The sequence below is a fragment of the Cucumis sativus genome, chromosome 5 (genome assembly GCF_000004075.3).
Source record: "Cucumis sativus cultivar 9930 chromosome 5, Cucumber_9930_V3, whole genome shotgun sequence".
Taxonomy (NCBI): Eukaryota; Viridiplantae; Streptophyta; class Magnoliopsida; order Cucurbitales; family Cucurbitaceae; genus Cucumis; species Cucumis sativus.
In genome coordinates, this window is record NC_026659.2 from 24,911,257 (window position 1) to 24,932,278 (window position 21,022).

General features: G+C 30.1%; 1 protein-coding gene and 1 long non-coding RNA gene across 3 annotated transcripts; both read right to left on the reverse strand.

Annotated features, from left to right (window-relative positions):
• Positions 1-2,350: 2,350 nt before the first annotated feature.
• On the reverse strand, positions 2,351-8,322 carry LOC116404052. Its single transcript, XR_004216980.1, has 4 exons — positions 8,092-8,322; positions 7,680-7,768; positions 3,218-3,288; positions 2,351-3,093 (listed from the first exon to the last, which is right to left on the reverse strand). It is a non-coding gene; the product is annotated as an uncharacterized LOC116404052 (long non-coding RNA).
• Positions 8,323-9,919: 1,597 nt separating this feature from the next.
• On the reverse strand, positions 9,920-15,261 carry LOC101212364 (ELMO domain-containing protein A). 2 transcript variants are annotated; one of them, XR_004216488.1, is made up of 9 exons: positions 15,064-15,261; positions 13,192-13,301; positions 12,183-12,251; positions 11,694-11,809; positions 11,533-11,587; positions 11,250-11,370; positions 11,056-11,103; positions 10,428-10,629; positions 9,920-10,349 (listed from the first exon to the last, which is right to left on the reverse strand). XR_004216488.1 is itself a non-coding variant. In XM_004135270.3 (9 exons), the coding sequence occupies exons 1-9, from the start codon at positions 15,164-15,166 to the stop codon at positions 10,236-10,238; spliced, it is 831 nt and encodes a 276-aa protein (XP_004135318.1). In that variant the 5' UTR covers positions 15,167-15,261; the 3' UTR covers positions 9,946-10,235. The 2 variants fall into 2 exon arrangements, 1 of the variants encoding a protein (XP_004135318.1); XM_004135270.3 differs by having other exon boundaries at positions 9,946-10,349; positions 10,535-10,629.
• Positions 15,262-21,022: the final 5,761 nt, after the last annotated feature.

Genomic DNA, 21,022 nt, shown 5'->3' on the forward strand with positions numbered 1-21,022 from the left:
TTGGGGTACTGTTTTGGATTCTTAAGTTTAGGCAGTCTATTTTTATTTTATTGTACATCTTAAATATAGCATCATCAAATTTTTAATTGAATTTTTTTCATGTTTTGTATCTCTAATTCAATTTATTTAACTCAATTCTATTGGTTTTCATGTTAGTAATGTAAAAACGAGAAATTTTAACATTCAATAATAATAATTTTGATTATTGTGGCATTAACATGAATGGTCGAATTAGAAATATGCAAATCATTCACAAAATATAACAAGTCATGTATGTTTATAAAAGTTTTAGTTAAGCAATATTAAAAAAGATATAATATGTTTCAAAACAAGCCAAGTATAGTTATGGTTGTCACGCTATGATAAGCATGCAATATATTTTAAACGACTTTTATCATCCGTTTAAATAGAAATGAGTTTTAAAAATACACTTTTTTCTTAACTCAATCTAAATAAAGTTTTTTAACTATTGACAAACGAAAAAAAATAAAAAATGCTATTAAACTAAAAATAAGTCATGGTATATTAAACGAAAAAAATGAAAAATGTTATTAAACAATTTCCCCCATATGACCAATATATTAATATTTGATTTATACTTTGATCACATTATCCTAGACTCTTTTTGTAGTTGGATCTCCAAGTTTTTGGAATGCCCCAAATTCTACTTGAGTGTCCAAATCTGGGTCAATCCCAGCAAAGACATCTCTGAACAAGGTTCTCGCACCATGCCAAATGTGTCCGAAGAAGAAGAGCAAAGCAAAGGAAGCATGCCCAAAAGTAAACCAACCCCTTGGACTGCTACGAAAAACCCCATCGGATTTCAAAGTAGCACGATCTAATTCAAAAATTTCACCCAATTGAGCGAGAAGAGAATTAAAAAAGACCAAATAAAAATTGTTATTTAAAAAAAGCTCTAGAAGAAAAGAAAATAAAAGAATGAGAAAATGTTTATTTTTAAAATTATTATTGTGATTAAATCAAATGCGTATTTGGAATGACTCAGAAAAAAAATCATTTTTATTAATTTTTCAAGGTTTGTGGCGGTCGCCAAAGTTGGTAGCCGAAAGCTCGCCGTCAGAGTTAGCTAATGAATTTTCTAGATTGAGTTAGAAAAAAAAAATACATGAGCTTGAATAGTGTTTGCTATTCAAACTCATGTGAAATAGTGGAAAAAGTCTTGTTGAAGAAAGCCATAAATCAATGGTGAAGACAATTGGTTGGTCACTGATCATCACTACGACCGTTTATTAATAGGCACGACGATCAATAATTTTAACGATAACGATTAGTCGCTAACGATCAAGATGTTCACTCGACGACAATGACATCCAAAGTTCTAGGTTACCAACGGTCAAGATGATCCAAAGCCGACAGAAACGATCGGTCGTCACGACCGTTGATCAATCATGATCTGTCATCGATGGTTAATTGTGAAGTTGGCCAACTTATGTTGTCAACAATCATCAATCATCATTGATAAGATGTTGAAGTAAAAAAAAATTTAAAACATATGACATTCAATAATTTTAAAAAAAATCTATTTCAAACACATGGTTTGGTTTCTTAATCCCAAGAATTTTATTTCAAATGTCCAAACACGTGTTTAGCGAATTCCAAACCTAGGCCAAACACCCTCTACACTTCCGGTTTTGTATCTAACAACTCTTTAGATGCTCAAAATTTTTAAAAATTAACTAGCACGTTAAATATAAAATGGCAGAAGTCTCTAAATTTTAGGGAGTAAGGACTATTTTAAGACATATCACCTCTTATTCTAAATACTATTTAAAAGAATTCAACTAGTTCTAGGCAACACTATTTCAAAACTCTTGTTTATTACAATATTTACTATTCTTTTTCTACCCTATTTACTATTACTTTCTCAAACTAAAATAATTTGCGGCTCAATACAAAATATTATAATCCAAAATAAAATAACTAAACACCAAACACAAAATATTATAATCCATCTATAATAACTTAGGATTATAAAAATTTATTGTCAGGGAAGCATGAAGTTTAAAAAATATTATATAGGTCAAGCATGTTTTGACTCAAAATTGAAATTTGAAGAATAAAAAAAGTAAATGACACTCTTTTTATGCATAGACTAACTACACGAGGACTTGTTAGTTTGATAGAGTCTTACACACTTTCTAAGTTTTGATACCAAATGTCACAAGTATAAAAGTCTAGTTATTCAGCTAAATAAATAAAACAGGGTCATTTTTCTACTTGTTTGGGATAAACATCCAAATTATTCACAAGTTAAAAACAAAGCGAAAGGACAGGCTGTAAAGCTACACATCAGAATGGGCTTTCCCCGGTTATTTTTCTCTCTTTTATCTTTTTTTTTTTTTCACATGATAAATTTTAAAACATTTGCCACTATTAATTATTTCCTCCCTCCATTTTGTTTGTCCAATTAGACGAGTTAGTCAGTTTATTTCGTAAACCCAGTAGTCTTTCCAAGTTTAGCTCGAAAGATAAATCCCATCCATTGGAGAAAAATCAATCAAGTTCCCACGCCTAAACAATTTTAATGTTCAAAATTGGTTTTTTGAGATTATTTTTCCTTAACAAACAATAATGATACTAATTATCATCAGCAGTGGAGAATATTTTAGGGGTTGTTTTGGATTAAAGTTGGTTGTTATAGTTTGTGGATAATGGTAGTCTTTCTTTTGTGTTTGGAGCGTAGAAGGTAGTATGAGTTATAATAGTCTGTGTTTAACTACAAATTGTTTTAGCGTGGATTACAAATAAGGAGAGATGATGGTTGGACAGTAGTAAACATTATAGACAATGAAGTTTTTAAATCATTTTATTGTAGCTAGGTGTGTTTTATAACTGGAAGCTTCAAATATTGTAACAAAAGATCCAAAAGTTAGGATAGCTAATGCCTAAGAATACATTAGGCCCATTATGTTTCTTCCTATAAATAAATCATGCGAGATGTGACTACTCTGTACACCGTAATAAATTTAATTATATATAAAGAAATGCCCGGGTTTCATACCTTTGTGCGCATGAATTGGTGTATAGTTGCCTGACATAAAAGGCCGGCGGCTGCCGTAATGATTTTTGTATCTATTGAAAAAGAAAGGATTCGATATTAGTAGGAAGATATTGACATGAAAATGAGAGAGTGAGAGAAAATGACCAATAATCGATCAAAATGTCCAACATGCCAAAACCAACTTTCCACTTTCACCTGAAATGGGCAATAACGGGGCCGCGCTTCGTGTTCATAGATCCGACGCTGACCAAATTAGATTCACAACGCTGCATACCACAAACCAATAGTAATAATTATTATTTTTCTTATTATATAAGCAAAAACAATACAAACCGAAAAAGGAAAAAAGGGGGGAAAAGAACACATATAACAGCGACCCATTTGCTGATATTAACTATGACATCTGTTACTGCACAATTCAATACTGATGAAAAAAGAAGACCACAAGAGAAGTTACCAATACGAGACAGTATTTTACAAGGACAAATTCACCAATAACCGTCAATTTTAAATGATTATGTCACCGGTTGATGACAGTCCGGCCCACACATAATACATCATCCCGTACGAATGACCTGTGGCAGTGCTTCCTTTTTTACCCCACCCCACTAATGAGTAATGAGAAATTAGATAATTGAGCAAAAGGAGGAGCCTCGCCGACAAGAGCACCCAGTATATTTTAATCCTCCGCAGTCCATCCACAAAGCATCCCCCATTATTGGGGCCTATAATCCACACTGCATATCATATTGAAAGAAACAAAAGAGTCCCCAATATGTACAAACTTGGATGTGCCAAACAAGACGCGTGGCTTCCTCTACTTGGATTCAATAATAAAAAGAGATCTTTCAATTTGGGAGGATGACGATTCTACTTTGCTCAAAGCATGGAATATAAAACCCCTCCACTTACTCCCATATTCGCTGGCGTGCTAAATGACCTGTGGTTTTCCCAGGCTGGTGATTAAAAATTTGGGACAAAGACCACCAATTAGAACTCGACTTGCAGGAATCAAAGAAATGATTTGTTTAGAACACAAGTGCTAAAGCAAATTGTCTTTGTTCTACAAAACAAATTCTTTAGTAGACTCTTCTTGAAGACTTTCCCCTCCTGCAACAGAAAATTAAAGCCGGCATAATTCGGAATGCTGGCTAACTTTTAGATTAGAATAACATCCCTATCCTAATCTTTCTTATATCCACTAACCCCCAGTCGCATGCACCACCCCCCTGGCTGTTACCTGTTACTTTCTTCCTATGAGACCTCTTTCCACTAATACCAAGGTAGATTTGCTTGATCGGCATCAATAATACTAATAATTTAATAAGTTCTCCTAAACCAAATGCTTATAAATAAAACTTAGAACAATACTTGTGAGTATCCCAAGATGCATCTCACTCTCATCACAAATATTAAAATAAAAATAAATGAAAAAATTGGTGAAATGCACAAAGACAAGAGCAGTATAAGATCAACTTTAAAATTTTTCTTAATACTTTAGCGCAGCAAACAAAACCAATTTAGTTGTTCATCTGCCTTACTGAAATGGGTGAAAAAAAAAGTGTAACGAAAATAGTAATCCTGACTGCTTAGCTTATAGCCACGAAAATTAGGCCGTGAATGATCCATACAGAAGGGAAAGGCTAGCTAAGAATGGCATAATTGGATGAGTAATGAGATCCTCTACCTTCATTAATGTAAAAAACAATAAGAAATATAGTCGTCACAAGATGTAAGCGTAGCTTTCTGAAGATAAGAACAGCAAAGTGCTAGCCCATATGTATGGGACCCCCCTAAATAAAGTATTCAATAAACTAAAAAGATTGCTTAATCCAGAACTTATATTTCATTGTGAAGGAAAAATATGTAGTGCAAGAGAATCACAATAAAATAAGCTTAATGGCCACTGCTTAATAGCCAAAAAGCTTCTCTACACCACTTTTCCTTTATTAGATTTCGAGTATCCAGATACATCCAGAAGGCCTGAATTCTGAAGCATATGGAAATGTTTTATTCTGATATCGTATAAATAAAGTAATTAGAAGCAATCTTATGAATAAGAATAATCGTTCCGTTAATTATACACAGATAATTTTATATATAACTAATGACATTGAGGAATATGTAACAAACACCATGTTTGCATATCATAAACGTTTCAATTCAACATTTGTTTTTCAGAATATTCTAGCTTAGTTTAGACATTGGAGAAAACAAATAGCTTACATCTTTACAACAACCCATTGCAAAAAATTAATTTAAAGTTCTTAGAATTAAGTTCAAATAGAATCAATTCGGCAGATATAGAAATCATATCTAATCTTCCTGGATAAGGCAAATCTTCTTCGCAACAAAACTAGAACAAACGATCACAGTCTCGGTCCCTAGTAAGGCAGGAAGTAAAAGCATACTTTCACAAGAAATATATAACAAAAAGTTGTCTATCCTCTCAAGTACCAAGTACAGCGACTAGCATCAAGACTATTCAAGAAGAAAAAAGTGGGGAGGTTTGAAGTGAGAAAAGAAGCTAAACTTACAGAAACAAAAGCACTTTTCTTTAATATAATATATATCTGTGGGTGTCTTAAGCATTTCTAGACTAATCTCATATACAGTCCAATCCATCATTTGGGTGTGAAAGAAAGTCGTAGAATATTAAATTCTAAGTGTAAAACATATTTCCTCTTGACCCTTTATGAAACGAAAGTCTTTTATTAATCACTAAGCCAATCCATAGTGGTTAAAAACAAAAGCACTTAAAACCGCTCGCCCTTCGAAATTTTATTTAATAGTCAGCTTCATTCTTTAGGAGAAGATGTAATGTGGGACCATTAGAAATAAACGTCTCTAACCTATTATTACCAATGAGTGGTTTTGTGCTCTCAAGAAAACAATGAGTGAATCAACCAGTGAAGTATGAAAAATGAAATCTAATCACGTTTTGTAGCACATTTGTGCCTCAGTATTATCTTGTTATTTAAATAATATTTACAGATACTAAATTCTTTTTTATATTAATTTTTAGATATTTTTCCAAATGGCTACTTTCATTCCATATTCTTGTTCCATACGTAATTTAAAACTATTGTATGCTAACATTTACGTGTATCATTTAAATAAAATAAATAATAAATAACAAACAACTTTCTTTGACAACATATCTCTCTGCGGACATTACCAACTGCAGCTCTTGGCAATAAAATGTTCCCTGGATCCATTATTGACCCGTTAGTTTAGCTATGCATAAAAGTTTCCTTTAGAACACAAGCAACAGATTTACCAGGGCACCCATCAACCAGATAACAATCAAATATACTAACGTTTGCTCATCATTTGTAAATACTAAATGTTAAAGACAACACTCTCCACATATCTCAACTATGATATGATATTGTCCACTTTGAATATAAGCTCCATTTGCTTTTGGAACCACCCAAAACAAAAGACACCATACCCCATGATCTTTTCCTTTTCTCGTCTATGTGGAACTTTGGTCGCATTTCCAACAACCCTCTCCTCTCAAATAGTCATCTTCCATCTAACTTTTATCCAAGCCAACTCCTCCTCGCTAAAGCAAAGCATATCGTCCATCCGACAAAGCTCAACCACAGATCATACCATGACCACATCTCCCAAGGTTCAGCTCACTTGAGGATTCAACTAGCATGGCTAGATCAAGGGCATCCATCTAATACACTAGTCAAAGACAAATCCTTCACATTTCTTCATAATGGTATAATATTGTTCCCTTAAGTCCTAGGCTTTGCTTTTGAAACCACCCAAAAGATCTAATAAGTAATACCATTGGAGTTTAAGATAGTTGTCTTCACTTATCTAGTTGATGTGTGATTTGGTCACATTCCCAACACTAATGAAGATTGAAGATCAGTAATTTTAAAAGAGGAGCCAGAAAATTCATTCATTTATGCGTCTATTCATTGACATGATAGATACTCGTGAGCGAGTAGGATTCTAATGTTTTTGGTATGTTCTTAAGGTAATATTTTAAAATGAAACCTTCATAATTGTTAAAAAAAAAATATCATAACAAAGTACTTATTTTTGAAAGAATTTTAATCATTATATTATTTTTTATTTTTTTTATTTTGAAGATTCGCCTTTTAAATATATTGTAAACAAACTATCCATCAGTTAGGTCATCTTCAGCTCATTGTCCTAAACTTCAACATCTGGAATGGGAACTTTAGGCCGTGAGGATATAATGCTAATGCCAAAACTAGAGAGAGAGAGAGAGAAAAACTTCTCTTTGTCCATATCTTCTTTTATTTCCTTCTTTTTGCCTTTTCTTTATTGAAGGGGAGAGGTTAATGATATGTCTATTTCAATGGAGAATATGTAAATCATAAAGCAGAAGTTCAGATGAAAAAATGGAAATATATTAAAAACCAAGAAGATGGAGAGAATATGTTATGCGGATCTACAATTGCATTCCACGATAGACTATTGGAATTTCAAATGACAACATGAGCACAAAAAAATTGTTGGTTAACAGCTTACAAAAGAAAAAAAATCATACAAACGAGTCCAGATAGATGCAGAGCAACGAAAATGCACGAATAAAATAATTACAGGAACAAAAAGTTTTGTATTAAATAATGAGAAAAAATATATGCATTATTATATGATCCCATCGCACCTGTACTGCACAAAACGCTCCTGTCTCAGCCAAAAATCCAAACCACATGATCAACCAACCAATTCTTCCCCAGTAGAAAGTACAAGCCTCTGATTCACAGAACCGACTATCAGGAAAACGTCCCACGCCATTTCTTTTAACCAAAACGTGTGTGCTAGACAAAGTATGAGAAGTTTTTTAAATCAACCGAAAGTAGAAGCTAACAAACGGCTGTGAAAATTAAGTCCAGATTCGTGTTGGATTCACTCATTCTATAATGGCAAATTTGGTGATGACAATTGGAAATCACAAGAAAATTTAATTAAAAAATTGCTGTTGTGTTCGTAGCAGCAGGCTGAAAAATTATAGTCAATTTGTAACATATATGAACCAAAAAAGGAATAAGAACATGGGCGTTGAGAGAGAACAATACCAAATAGAGAGTTCCGATGAGCGAACGGCGATCAATGTGTTGTGAAACTAAAGAAAACTCCATAGCTAATACTTAAAACTTCTTGCATTTCGTCTGAAATTCTTCCATGGACAAGAATCAGCATACAGTGTAACGATAGAAGACTGTTCGGTGCAATCGCCAAGCGGCTTTGCCGATGGTTTCTGCTCTCAGTTGGGAAACGTGGGAAAAAAAATGTGGAAAAATAAATATTGAATTCTTACCCCAATTTAATTTAAACAAATAAATAACTGTTTTCTGCCTATTATTTAAAAATTTAAAAAAAATGAAAAACTATTTCCACCTCACCACAAAATTGTGTAATATTACGTAAATATTCTATTTTTTTAGGATTTCCTTTTTTTTTAATAGTTTTCAAAAAATATCACAATATGTATCAAATAATAAGTAAGTTATGATATTTGTAATAGTTCAGTGGATTATCTTCCCTTCATGGTGTATATTATTTTAATTTTAGAATAAAATATTAAATAGTTGAGCAAAACAACGGTTTTAAAGTAATGTTTGTAGTTAAATAGAGATTTTCGATTGTTATTTATTAAGGAGTGGTTATTATAACCTTAAGTAATATGTAATCTTTAACCAAAACACTCTTTATGTTTTAGTTAGATTTTTGAGGCAACAAAATGAAAATACCACATCAATCAAAATCGATCTAACAATTTAGTTTGGTTTTGCTTTTAAGTTTAAAATTTGATATTTTGGTTTGTGTTTGAAGAAAAAAATGGTTCAAAATTTTGATATTGAAACACAATGGTATATATCCATTTAAAATAAACTTTTCATTAGGTTTCTTTTATTGTTTTAAATATTTTTCGCTTAGGATAACAAGATCAATTATTATGTAGGAACAAAAAAAACTAAAATGTATGTCAATTAATTGAAAAATAAATAGACCCAATTTTAATTTAAATTAAAAAAAAACAATTCAAAACGTAATGGAAATAAAAATAAAATTAGGAAGAAGAAGAAGAAAAAGTGCCAAAAAGTTAATAATCAAATTCTACTTAGATTAAACTTTTTCTTTAAAAAAATTGTTGAAATTCAGAATTCATGGGATACAAAATTTAAAATTGAATGATCTGTTCGATACAAATACCTGTTGGGACTAAAATTTAATGTGTTTAATTAAGGATAAAAATATTCGTTGATATGTTGATAAATTACTAAATTAAAAGGTTTGACATTAATATTGAATATTCACATATATCTTCAAAATATGTTATGAGCCTGGGTTAAAACATAAAAATATCATCAACTTTAAAAATACTAATAACAGAATCCACAAAAACTTACTTGATTATTAATCTAAACTTCTCAATAATAGGAAAACATTGGTTTTCTTAGGGTTCTTAGGGCTTTTTCCCTTCCCCCAAAGCTAATATCATACAAACAAACAAAAAAAAAAACGATAAACTAATATTTTGATTCATATACTTTCAAATTTGTTCAATAAATTTTAAATTTGTATTGTTGTTGTCGATCCAAGATCAAAATTGATATAATTATAATTAAATTATATTGATGAATCAATCACAATAGTGCCTCAATTGTAATCATAATTGAATTTCTCTTGATGGTGTGTACTTAAAAATTTTGGAAGCATAATCTAATTCTCCTACTACAACAAATAACAACATCCATTTACTTTTAACTTGCAATTGAATGATTAACTTAATCTTACCATTACCATTAATAGGTTCATAATCTACAACTACGATGATAACCTACAAATGAATAGTTCTCTTACTATAACAATAATGATAATTGTAACAATATCTAGGAAATATTTTGAAAAAATTGCTCAAAAGTATATTTTTAAAAAGTGGGTCCCACATGATCTTAAAACACAATCGCTAAGCAATTTGTTGATAGTAGATTTGATCGTGTTCCCTCATGTCATAACCATTACAATACATAGGGAAACAATTTAAAGTAAAATTCTAATAGAAAAACTAAAATTGAACAAACTTCAAAGTATAGAGATCAAAATAATAATCTTCACCTGTAGATATATAACTATATAAAGCGCACTACGTACATACAAACACACACATAGTTAACTTTAATTAACCCTTTCATTGAGAGTGGTTTGACAGATTATACTACCTGTAATCTAATGTTAGAAGAAGGTTGTAAGAAGGCATGTCTTCAATGCGTAATACATCCTCCATTAAAAGTTCTTTTTCCAACTGAGCTCTGGTGGACTTCAACACATCCTACCACAAATGGATAGTTCGATTTATTCATTTTTATTGATTTTCTTATGCTATAATTATTAAATAAGTAGATCTTACCTGAACATCGTCGAAATGTAAATACGAGTTAGAATTCTCAGAGAATTTTTTTTTTCCACTACTACAAAGTGAATAAGCTTGAGTTGAGTCCCTTAATTTATTCTTACATTGAACTCCATGTAGGTAGCATTTCTCTCCAGCCATTGTTTGTCCATAACAACGAACGCGACGCAGTAAAGCAAGTCAAATGCCCATTCATTCTCTGTTATCAGAAAATACCGTACCAACCAAGTCAAACTTGACATGGGCGTACCTTAAGAGACTAAGAAGCAGGAGTAAAAATACAATATAACATAGACACTGTGACACGTCCGTTTTAAAGAATCTTGAACACACACATAGTAAGGACACATTTATTAGAATATACATTTTAAAAAATATATATCATTTTATATATGGAAGGAAATTCAAAGTAAATAAGTTGATCCATTTGTATACTTAAAAAAACAATTTAATATTTTTCACTCAAAAATTTACTATTGTTAGTCTACTTAACAAGTACTCTATGCACGTCTAACACGTTTGTTGTACTATTAAGTGTCTTGATAAGTGTTCAACGAGTGTATATGCACACACAAGCACATTGGCCAAACTAAAGTGTTTGTGTTTCTTGGTTTAGAGATTATACCTGACAACATCTGCAGGAAAACCGATCTGATAAAAGTCCTTGGTTTTGCTGCATTTGAAAAGGGTGAGTTGCGTTAGTTCTCTTTCCTATAATTGAAGAGTCACCATAAAAATGAAGCTCTAATATTGGAGTACTGCAGCCAATATGGTATATTTATATGTAGAACAGTACACATGAATGGTTTTGCTACTCACAAGCATCTAGATCAAGCATTTGCATGATCATAAATGTGATATTTACACCAGCTACAGCAAAGGGATATTCCCAAGCAGCTGGCTTTCCTCCTTGTTTTCTCAACAGAAGTTGGAAAGACGTCTGAAACAATAAAAGGACAAGTAGGATTAGTGAAAGCATAATAACATGTTAGACTTAGGGACCTATGCTGAGTTTTTAATGAAGCTCATAAACTCTTTGGCCCATTCGGGAGAAAAGAAAAAAAGGAATTTTTTTTTTGTCATATGAAGTTGAGGATCTTACTGAGAACGTCTTTGCAAAGAACAACAAATTCTCCAAAGAGATAAATCCAGCTCCTCTGGATTAGGTAAAAGCTTTTCAGAGCATTTAAAATGAGATAACGAACCAAAAGGTAATACAAGAGATAAACAAGCAGTCCTCAACTCATATAGCAAAATAACAACCTAAAATCAGTTGACGGGTCTCTTCCCTGCCATCCCATTTCCTTCCATTGATCTGATACCAACGCTTGAAGCTCTTGACCAGGATAAGCTGCATACCACAGAGCTCTTAAAGCCTCCTGTCCTTGGTGAAAATTTCACAATAAGTATTCGAGAAAGCAAGGTTTGACATTTAACTAATAACATAAAGATTATTAAAATGACCTTAGAAGCAAATGTTACAAATAATTTAGAAGCTATTCCAGATATGAACTCAAGTTGAGGAATCTTCTGAGTACTAAACTAAGGCACCAAATTTCAGAATATAATATAAAACCTCGTGGTCTTTTACATAATACAAACATAGATATATAAGAAACCTTTCATTGATAAATGAAATCGGGGAAACTCCAATGCCAAAAGGCGAATTACAAAAAGATTTCCAATTGGAGTCTAAATAAGATAGACTGAAATGTGTAAAAGGGTGCTTATTTTTCCACCAAAAAAGCAAACCTGGTGGTTGATTCTTGAACCATCAAAGTAGACCTTCATGCGGTGCTTTAATCTTCTTAACCTATCTTCCTGAGATCATGAATGTAAATGTTATTCTAAGTCAATCGGCAATGCACTGATTTTCATCAAGTTAAAGTACTCACAGTACATGTATAGTTGGCTTGAAAATTATCGATTGGGAGGAAACGTCTTATTTTTAAGGAACGTCTGTGATTGTTGTGATTTCTGTTAACTTAGCCCCACATCATAAATTTGTTTCTCCAATAAAAATCTGAGACCAAATGTTTACAATGTATTTCTTTTTCAAACATAGCAATGACACTGTGTGACAGTGACATCACAAAAAGATCGAACTTCTAACTTGCTAGTTGCAACTTATGTTTTAAAAAGATATGGGGGCTTAAGGCTCTATCTAACTTTCAGCCTTGAAATTTAAGCGTTTGTTGAATCATAAGAAGCTTATGCCTTTGTGAAAACGCACCGAGGTTTAAAATCTCTAGACCACACCTAATGCTTAGAAAAATAATGTCGATTTGTCACATTCCTACAAAATATAAAGATTCAAATTGTGACAATTTGAAATATCGCAATTTTTACTGCTGTGACTTCAAGAACATCTAAGAAAAAGTTGTATAAATAAATCTTATTAATGATAATAGTATCCTTTTAAAACTTTTTATTTAGTAAAAATTGCAGGGGTGTTTCTTTTTCTACACTTTTATATGACTGCCAAGTTTGGCAATACTTGGTTATACCGATTGAGTTTTAATTCAATTCGAGGGTTGTGCCTCGCCTCTTCAAGAAAAGAGGCATCAAGGCCACCTTTGACCTTTTAAAACATTACTTGCAAGTAAAAGCCAGCAAAGAACAAAAACAGAAACAGAATGTCAATGATCGATGTAAATTCAACCATAATTGCATCCACGATGATAGTGATAACTTTATGGTTTATATCTCTACAACTTCCCCTTCATACCCCAATCAATTTGACAGTTTTTTATTTACTTGCCTGTACAGGAGTCAGGTTGATACAAATTCGTTCCAAACTTCCCTTCCGCTTGAAGCAGATGCAAGTGATTCCCTTCCCAATCCAAGTTGGTGTTCCACACGTAACATAATCTGCACATTAAATCATTTAGATTCAAAAAATTTAAGCTTAGACTTAAAATTATTCCCACTAAATCAGCCATTTCCTTTCTGCAGTTTGAATACATGCATTGCTGTCGTTCAATCCTGAATGAAATAAAACTTAAATAACTTGACTTGTGAACCACACTTAAGTGAAATCATAACAGCAACTTGAGTAGAAACCAGTCCTGATGATTTTACTATGCTCGTGGAGGATTACTTTTCCCATTTATCAATTAGTAACATGGGAAAAGAGTATCCGGCCTTTCTAGGTTCTACCTCATTTTCCATTTTTCTCATTCCCTTCTTTCATAAAGAAAAGCCAATCGGTGGGGGTTGGAAATATTTGTAAGAACAATTAGAGTAGAAATATCAGATAGTTATTCGTTGATTTTAATTCAACTTGTACTTGGTTATACGTGTGTCTTCTATATCATTCAACAAAATGTTCAAGTATGACTTACTCTCTCTGTTCTTAATAATAACAACCAGATTTGTAGAAGAAAAAAAACCACAGTATCAGTTGAGGTTGTTCTGTGTGCATCTGACTGAAACTTGCCGTAATCCCCAAAGAAGGCCAAGTTTAATGGTGTTTTAAAACGAGGTTGTTAGGGATCATACATTAAGAATGTAACGTTCTGAGTTTAGAACGGGATGTGAATGAACCAATATCACATCCAAATAAGAGAGATCTTGAGGACGTAAAAGTATGGTTAAGAAAAGCTTAGAAGAATCGAAAGTTATACTTATTATAACAACAATGTTTTCCTTCCTTTTCGATGCCAAGAACTAAGGTGCATTGGGTGACCCCTCGAGAATTTTTCTATGATGCATGTGAGGACAAAAGTTGGTAAAAAAACTTGTGTTAGTTTGTGGGGATAACTTTCACCCTTTCGAAAAAGTCTTTAAGACAAGGAAGAATGTCATAGTCGGGTCGACGGGAATGTCAGAACCATCAGTTGCCAAATCCAAATTCTGAATCCTAATCCTAGTCCTGATGCATTACAAAGAATGAGATGTGTATGCGTAGAACAGCATACATGTAAGCATTATTCAAAAGGATCAAAAGTAGCAATCGTTAAATATACGTGCTGATTTTACCTGAATAGGCAATAAACCTTCACCCCATGGCTCTGTTTCCAAAGGATTATGAAGTGCCCCAGAATAACTCAGATCCCATTTAATGACCATTTGGTTTAACTTATTTTCTTACCGTTCCTTAGTCATGGTTTTCGTCTTTCTTGAGTAGAGATTTGAATTCAAAACGAATTCCAAATTCCAACTTTAATTCTCAAAACTAGACTGAATTTTGAAAACAGGCAAAAAAATAACAACAAAACAAAGAAACCAATAGGAGGTAAGAAGTAGAGTTCATAAGCACAGTTTTCAAAAACCAAAACGGTTACGTAATGGAGCGTTAAACATCTCATTTCATCACACCTATTCATTATAAAAACCAAGTCCAGCATTCTTTCATTCTTCAAAGAAATGTAGTAGGCCCTTGATTTCTCTAATTAAGTTCCAAATTAGCCACAAAACCACAGTATCCCAGAGAACTCGACAAATAAGAAGAACGAAGTTTACAAATCCCTTCAGTAAAACGGTTCACGAGTTGGTTAGGTGAATTGAAAAACAAGAGAAAGTGTGTTGTTTCTATTCAGAGTAGAAGGTAGCAATGAGACAGCAATAAAGGGAGGACACAGCGTAGAGAACAACAAATAGAGAAGAAGCGTTGAGAGAGAGGATTACTTACCAGAAGAGGAAGTGAAAGTGTGGGAGCAACGGGAAATGGAGGATGAAGAAGGAGAGAGGGAACGAATCGGCGCAGAGCTTCTGTGAGTGTTGACCAAACTCATCTCACCGCCGAACGCCCGATAATCTCAACGATTCTCCGACGAACAGCAACTGAAATGAGATTATGAGAAACCAATATAGGAATTTAAATAATACCATTTTAAGACTTCCAAATGAGATTATAACATTTTTGTATTTTCAAATAAATTTTCCATAGAAATAATTTTCTTTTATTTTTTCAATTCCAATTTTCGATTGGATAATTTTACTCAATTTTAATTTTCTAAAGTTCGAGATTTTACCTTTTTAACTTTTTATTTTCATTTAATCATTTTTAACTTTGTTTTTCATTTAATATTTGCTTTCCATATCATCTCAAACTTTATTAAATAATTAAAAAAGATGTATTTTAAATTATAATTATAATTTGATTAACCTACATTAACTTTGAATATTTCAAATTAATATTTAGTGAAACGATAATTATATAGTTATAAGAAAAATAAAACGTTTTTACTTTAATTGAAATGATAATGACGCACTTGTAGGAGAGTTGACCTAAAGTTCATCTCAATCATTGTATGAATCTTTTTTTTCCAATTTGAATAAGTTGTGATTAATACGATTAATACACATTGTTAATTGTTACTATATTTGTATAAGCTCAAATCCATTCCATCCTCCACTTACTGTTCTTTGTTTTTCTTTTTTCATGTCCAATTCCACCTATAACACATGCTCTCCAACAAATCATTAACATAGCCTAAATTTAATATTTATTCCAACGAATTGTCTTCACGAACCAAAATAGTATTTCAATCATTCTCGATGATTTAATTTTAACACTAAGATGTTGCTATTTATACTTTAATAAAAATAATTAATGTACACTAGAAATGTTATCACGTAAATAAACTATTAATGTTTTGTTTAATATATTTATACATAGATTTATAGACTAGAACGACAATAATTTAATAAAAAAATGTATAAACTAAGATAGAAATAAAAATGGAAGTTGATAATAATTTATAAACATGGTTTTTCTTTTTCAAAAAACAATAAAAGAAACAAATTATTATATTTCATATATAAAAACACGAAATTAATTATGGAATGTGAATATTTTGTTCATTTTGCTATTTTTGACCATTTTTTCTAAAAGTTAATGCGTAAAATATTATTTTTCATTTTTCACTAACAAGTGAATTCACAGGATAAATAACTTTTCACATTTAGTCGAAGTAGTGATTCTATTTCATATTTAAATCGAACTTTAAAATTATTAATCAAAGATCTATCAAGGAAACTTCTATATTGTTAGTTCGTAAAAAGGTTCTTTTAGACTATTTCATTAATGTGAATAATTTATATATTTTGTTCTATTAACTAGATAAAATCACACCTTTTTACAACCATGTAAAATAATTTGCAACAACAAAGTACAAATACATCAATTAATTGTTTATTTTTTCTACATGGATGAAATAAAGCAAATAATATTTTATATGATCATAAAATATGCTTAAATATAATTTAAATACGTTGGTCTTTAAAATCATTACAACAATCTCGATATACAAGCACTTGTTGAAAAAAGAGAGACGACGTACATGTGGAAAAGATTCAACTGTCTATACAACAATATTTTGGAAGCTCACATGGAAACAAGCAAATCAAGATCTTTTGTAACAATTTAAAATTTTGTATACTGCAGTTGTATGAAATTTTATTTATATACACCATTCATTGTTAGTCATATTGTTAATGCGATTTTAGAAATAGAGCGAAACCCAACAATAATATTAATATGAAATTCACAAATTTCATAGTGTAAACAAAATAGAGAATGATATTTTATAGTACTAACAAAATTTTCGATATTTTTAATAGGGTTTTGATATGATCAAAGATATCGAATCTTTTACTTCACATGTAGGAAAACAAATGTTGTATAAATGTTCGGTACGTAGAAGTTTAGATCCCTATAAATTTTTAAATGCGGACTACATTAGAAAAGTATAAAGTAGAAAGCATAATGTAATAGATTAATTTTGATGTGAGATTAAAATGGAGGATTATTCATTGGAAAAGATGTTGAATTATTGGATTGATTATTTTTTAAATGCATGAAGGAATCTGTCCGAAAAATGCCCCGACCGAAAGCATCCAAAGTTACATGAAAAACGGAGGAATAAGAAAAAACGAAACACACAGCAACGGTTGTTGTAATTTAGGGTTATGAATCTCACTTATGCCACGTGGCCTTGCCGTGGGAATTTTTCAGCCGTACATTAATATATAAGATTAGGTCACTCTCTAAATTTTTATATTTGGAATGATTGTAAAGATGGGTTTTAACTATTATAGCCTAAATAGGATATTTTATTAAGTTTGATATAATGTTGCCAAATTTTTCATAAATGTATCAATGAACTTCAATTTTAGACAAATGTAGAGTTTAAAAGACAAAATTACTTATTTTAATTATTATTAATACTATATAAAAACAATAGAAAAATGAAATAAGGAGAGTGAACCATTAGATATTCAATATGGTATGCGATTAATTTTATTATGTTAATATTATAATCAAAATTATCCTATAATTATTTTTTTTTAGTGATTTTGTTAAAAAAAAATATTCCCTCCATCCAATTTCTCTTTAGTTCATTCTTTCTTATTTCGCTCATCTACTTCAAAATTTTCGGGTGAGTATGGATTTAAGGTTATATACAAAACTTGTTAGAGTATATGAAAAATATATAATATATTATGTAGTTTTTTTTGTCAACAAACTAGGGTTTGTGAAAAAATATATAGTATATAATGAAAAATATATAGTATATTATGTAGTTTTTTTTGTCAACAAACTAGGGTTTGTGAAAAAATATATAGTGTATGATGAAAAATATATAGTATATTCTGTATGTATATGAAAAATATAAAATGTGGGAACGAAAATGTGAAAAAAAATAGTTGAATGAGATTTCTGTAATTGTGTTGCTGGTGAAATTGAATAAACAACAAAATTGATCGATGACAACGTGGACGAGGTCAAAAAGGTGAAGGGTGATTTCTCTCATTGTGTTGCGGATTAAATTGAATAAAGTCAAACTGTATAAATTATTTAATATAATATTACCAAATATAACAATTAGATTCAAAATAATTAAATACATAATAACATTTTAAAAATTTGTAAACATAGCAAAAAAATATCAAACTTTATCAATCATGAAAATCTATCACTAATAAATCATATTGCAAATATCGTTCGGATAACTTATAGACCATAAGAGTATATAATGTAATATACTTGTATTTTTTTAAAAAAATATTACTATATACTTGATTATTATTCATAAAATTGTCACAAATTATAATTTTCTTTTCTATTTATTTCGATATTTCTATAATCACTAAATACAAAATTTTGGGTGCTGGTTGATGCACTTATCTCAATACATCATCTAATAAAGTGTAGTAAATGTGAAATTTTTTGTTTTTTTAAAAAATGTTTTTTTTTAATTCAATTCTTTTGTGCGGTGAAAAAGTAGAGAGAAAAAAGACGTACATACACCTAATCATTTCTTATTCATCAAAGTATTTTAGTGGTCTTACTCCGCTTGCATGCTTATCGTCACTCTATCTCTTTGCTCATTATCTCAATTCAACATTTTTTTGATCGGTTAAACTACTATTTTGCTCTTCACTTTTAATTTTATAATTTCATCTCGTAACTATATTTCCTTTATCAAAATTAATTAAATAATATAAAGTTTTCAAGTAAGAAAATAAAATATATGAATATGTTTTTCGAGTTAAGTCTATAGATAAAACAAGTCAACCAATATGGTAGAAACTAAATTTAAAATTTATTAAAAATAAAGAGACTAAAGATAAATTAATTTGTGTGTTTGTTTGTTTTCTTTTTCTTTCTTTTTTTTGCTAAAATAAAGTTTATTATAAAAGTCTACAAAGGGACAAAATAACAAGTCACCAGATATTATGCTAAAATCAAGAACCCATAGACCAACAATAGTTAGCATCTTTCAAATTAATTTGTTGGTTCATTGATGTGTATAATAGTGCCTAGCAAATTAATTAATGCTACATTCCAAAACTTTTGGACCTGTATGCTTCACATCTAGATTCTAAATTTCTTACTTAACCATTTAGTTTTTACAATTGTTTCACGTCTAAATTTCTTACTTTGTTGTGTTTCATATAAAAATTCCATACTCGGTTTGTGGAGGTTTGAGGGTAAGGGTGCATGCATGTGATCGATGTGTGGCTAGGTGTGGGTGTGTGATTTTAATAATACTGTAGGAAACTAAATTGAAAATATTTAGTATATGTGTTTCGATAATTTTTTTCGACTCTCACTCAAAGTTCTATTTTGATGTTTGTATTTTAAATATTATCAACTTTGAATTTAGCCACATATTGTCCATGATTAAATAAACGACAAATCAAATTGAATTTTTTAATCACTTGTTTCCACGAATTTACCATTTGCCCAATTTCAAATATACTAATAATATCATTTTATTTGAAGAGATGGAATTTATGTTTTTTCTTTTTTCATAATGGTTGGTTCATTGTTTTCGTTGTTATTGGACGAACTTTTCATAATTTGAGACGGTTGATTGCTACTCTTGTTAGGTAAATTTTTGTTAGTCGATATTTCTGCTTGGTTTGCATTTGGATTTTTGGTTTAGTTTGGATTAAGATGAATTAAATCGATTTATTATTTGTGGTTGATATTAGGTTTTGATTGGGTTATTTGAGTTATCCCTTCTAATTAAAATGAATCAAGATAATGAATTTTTTATATATATATTTTTGTTTTTTTTTTTTAATTTGTATATATATTTTTGTTTTTTTTTTAATTTGTAGATTAGAAATTTGAAATTAAGGATGTGTTTGATTGTGATTTGGAAGTATTTAATTTTGTCAAAAAAAATTAATTTAGAAAATATTGTAGTTTTTGACAAATTAGAATAATGTAACTTTTACAAATTTATTTAGAAAATAATTCATTTTCAAGAAATCGTTAAAAAAATATGATTCACTAGAAAATGTACCATTTTTTCTATTTATGAAAGTTACAAAACTATCCTCTCCAATCTTAGTTGCGTTGCTGAAAGAAACAAATTATTATTAAAAAAATATCTCACTTTTTTTCTCTTTTATTTTGAATAATTACTAAAACAATAAATTGTATTTATTTATGGTAACATTATTAATTTTCTTTTTTTTTATTTATTTATTTTTTGAAAATAAAAGAAAAATAAATAAATATCTTGACTATGAATTTAAATATCAATATACTTCTATTCCTAAAATAAAACTATCTAAAATATTTAATAAGTACCATTCATTTTAAAACATATTTCTTTTTAAAAAATTAAAATATATGTATTTTTTATGAAATTAAGTCACCGTGCTTAGTAGCCATTTATGGTAATTTAAGTTAAGTATAAACATTTTTTTTTGTATATGACAAGCTAAATAAAATTTACATAATATAAACACTTATAAAAATGTCTGATCAAACATGTAAGTGTTTAAATTTAAACTTATTTTCAAAAAAAGTGTTTTAAAAAAAATGTATTATTGAAAAATATTTTATTTTTAATTAAGTCCACGCGGATCCTAAGTCTCATATTTAGATTCTTTTGAAAAGAGAATATCATACTCATGATTTTGTGAAATTAAGCATAGTTAGAATTGTTGAGATAAATTTGATATAGACTCAAAACGTATCTCATGTATTTTTCAAATTCCTAAACTATACAAAATCGAAATGAATTTTGTATTTTGTGGCAAAAAATACCGAATTTTCAAATGAGAAAATGTTTAAGAAATACGATAATCACTCATTTTGGATGAGAAATGTCTATGTGTGTAAG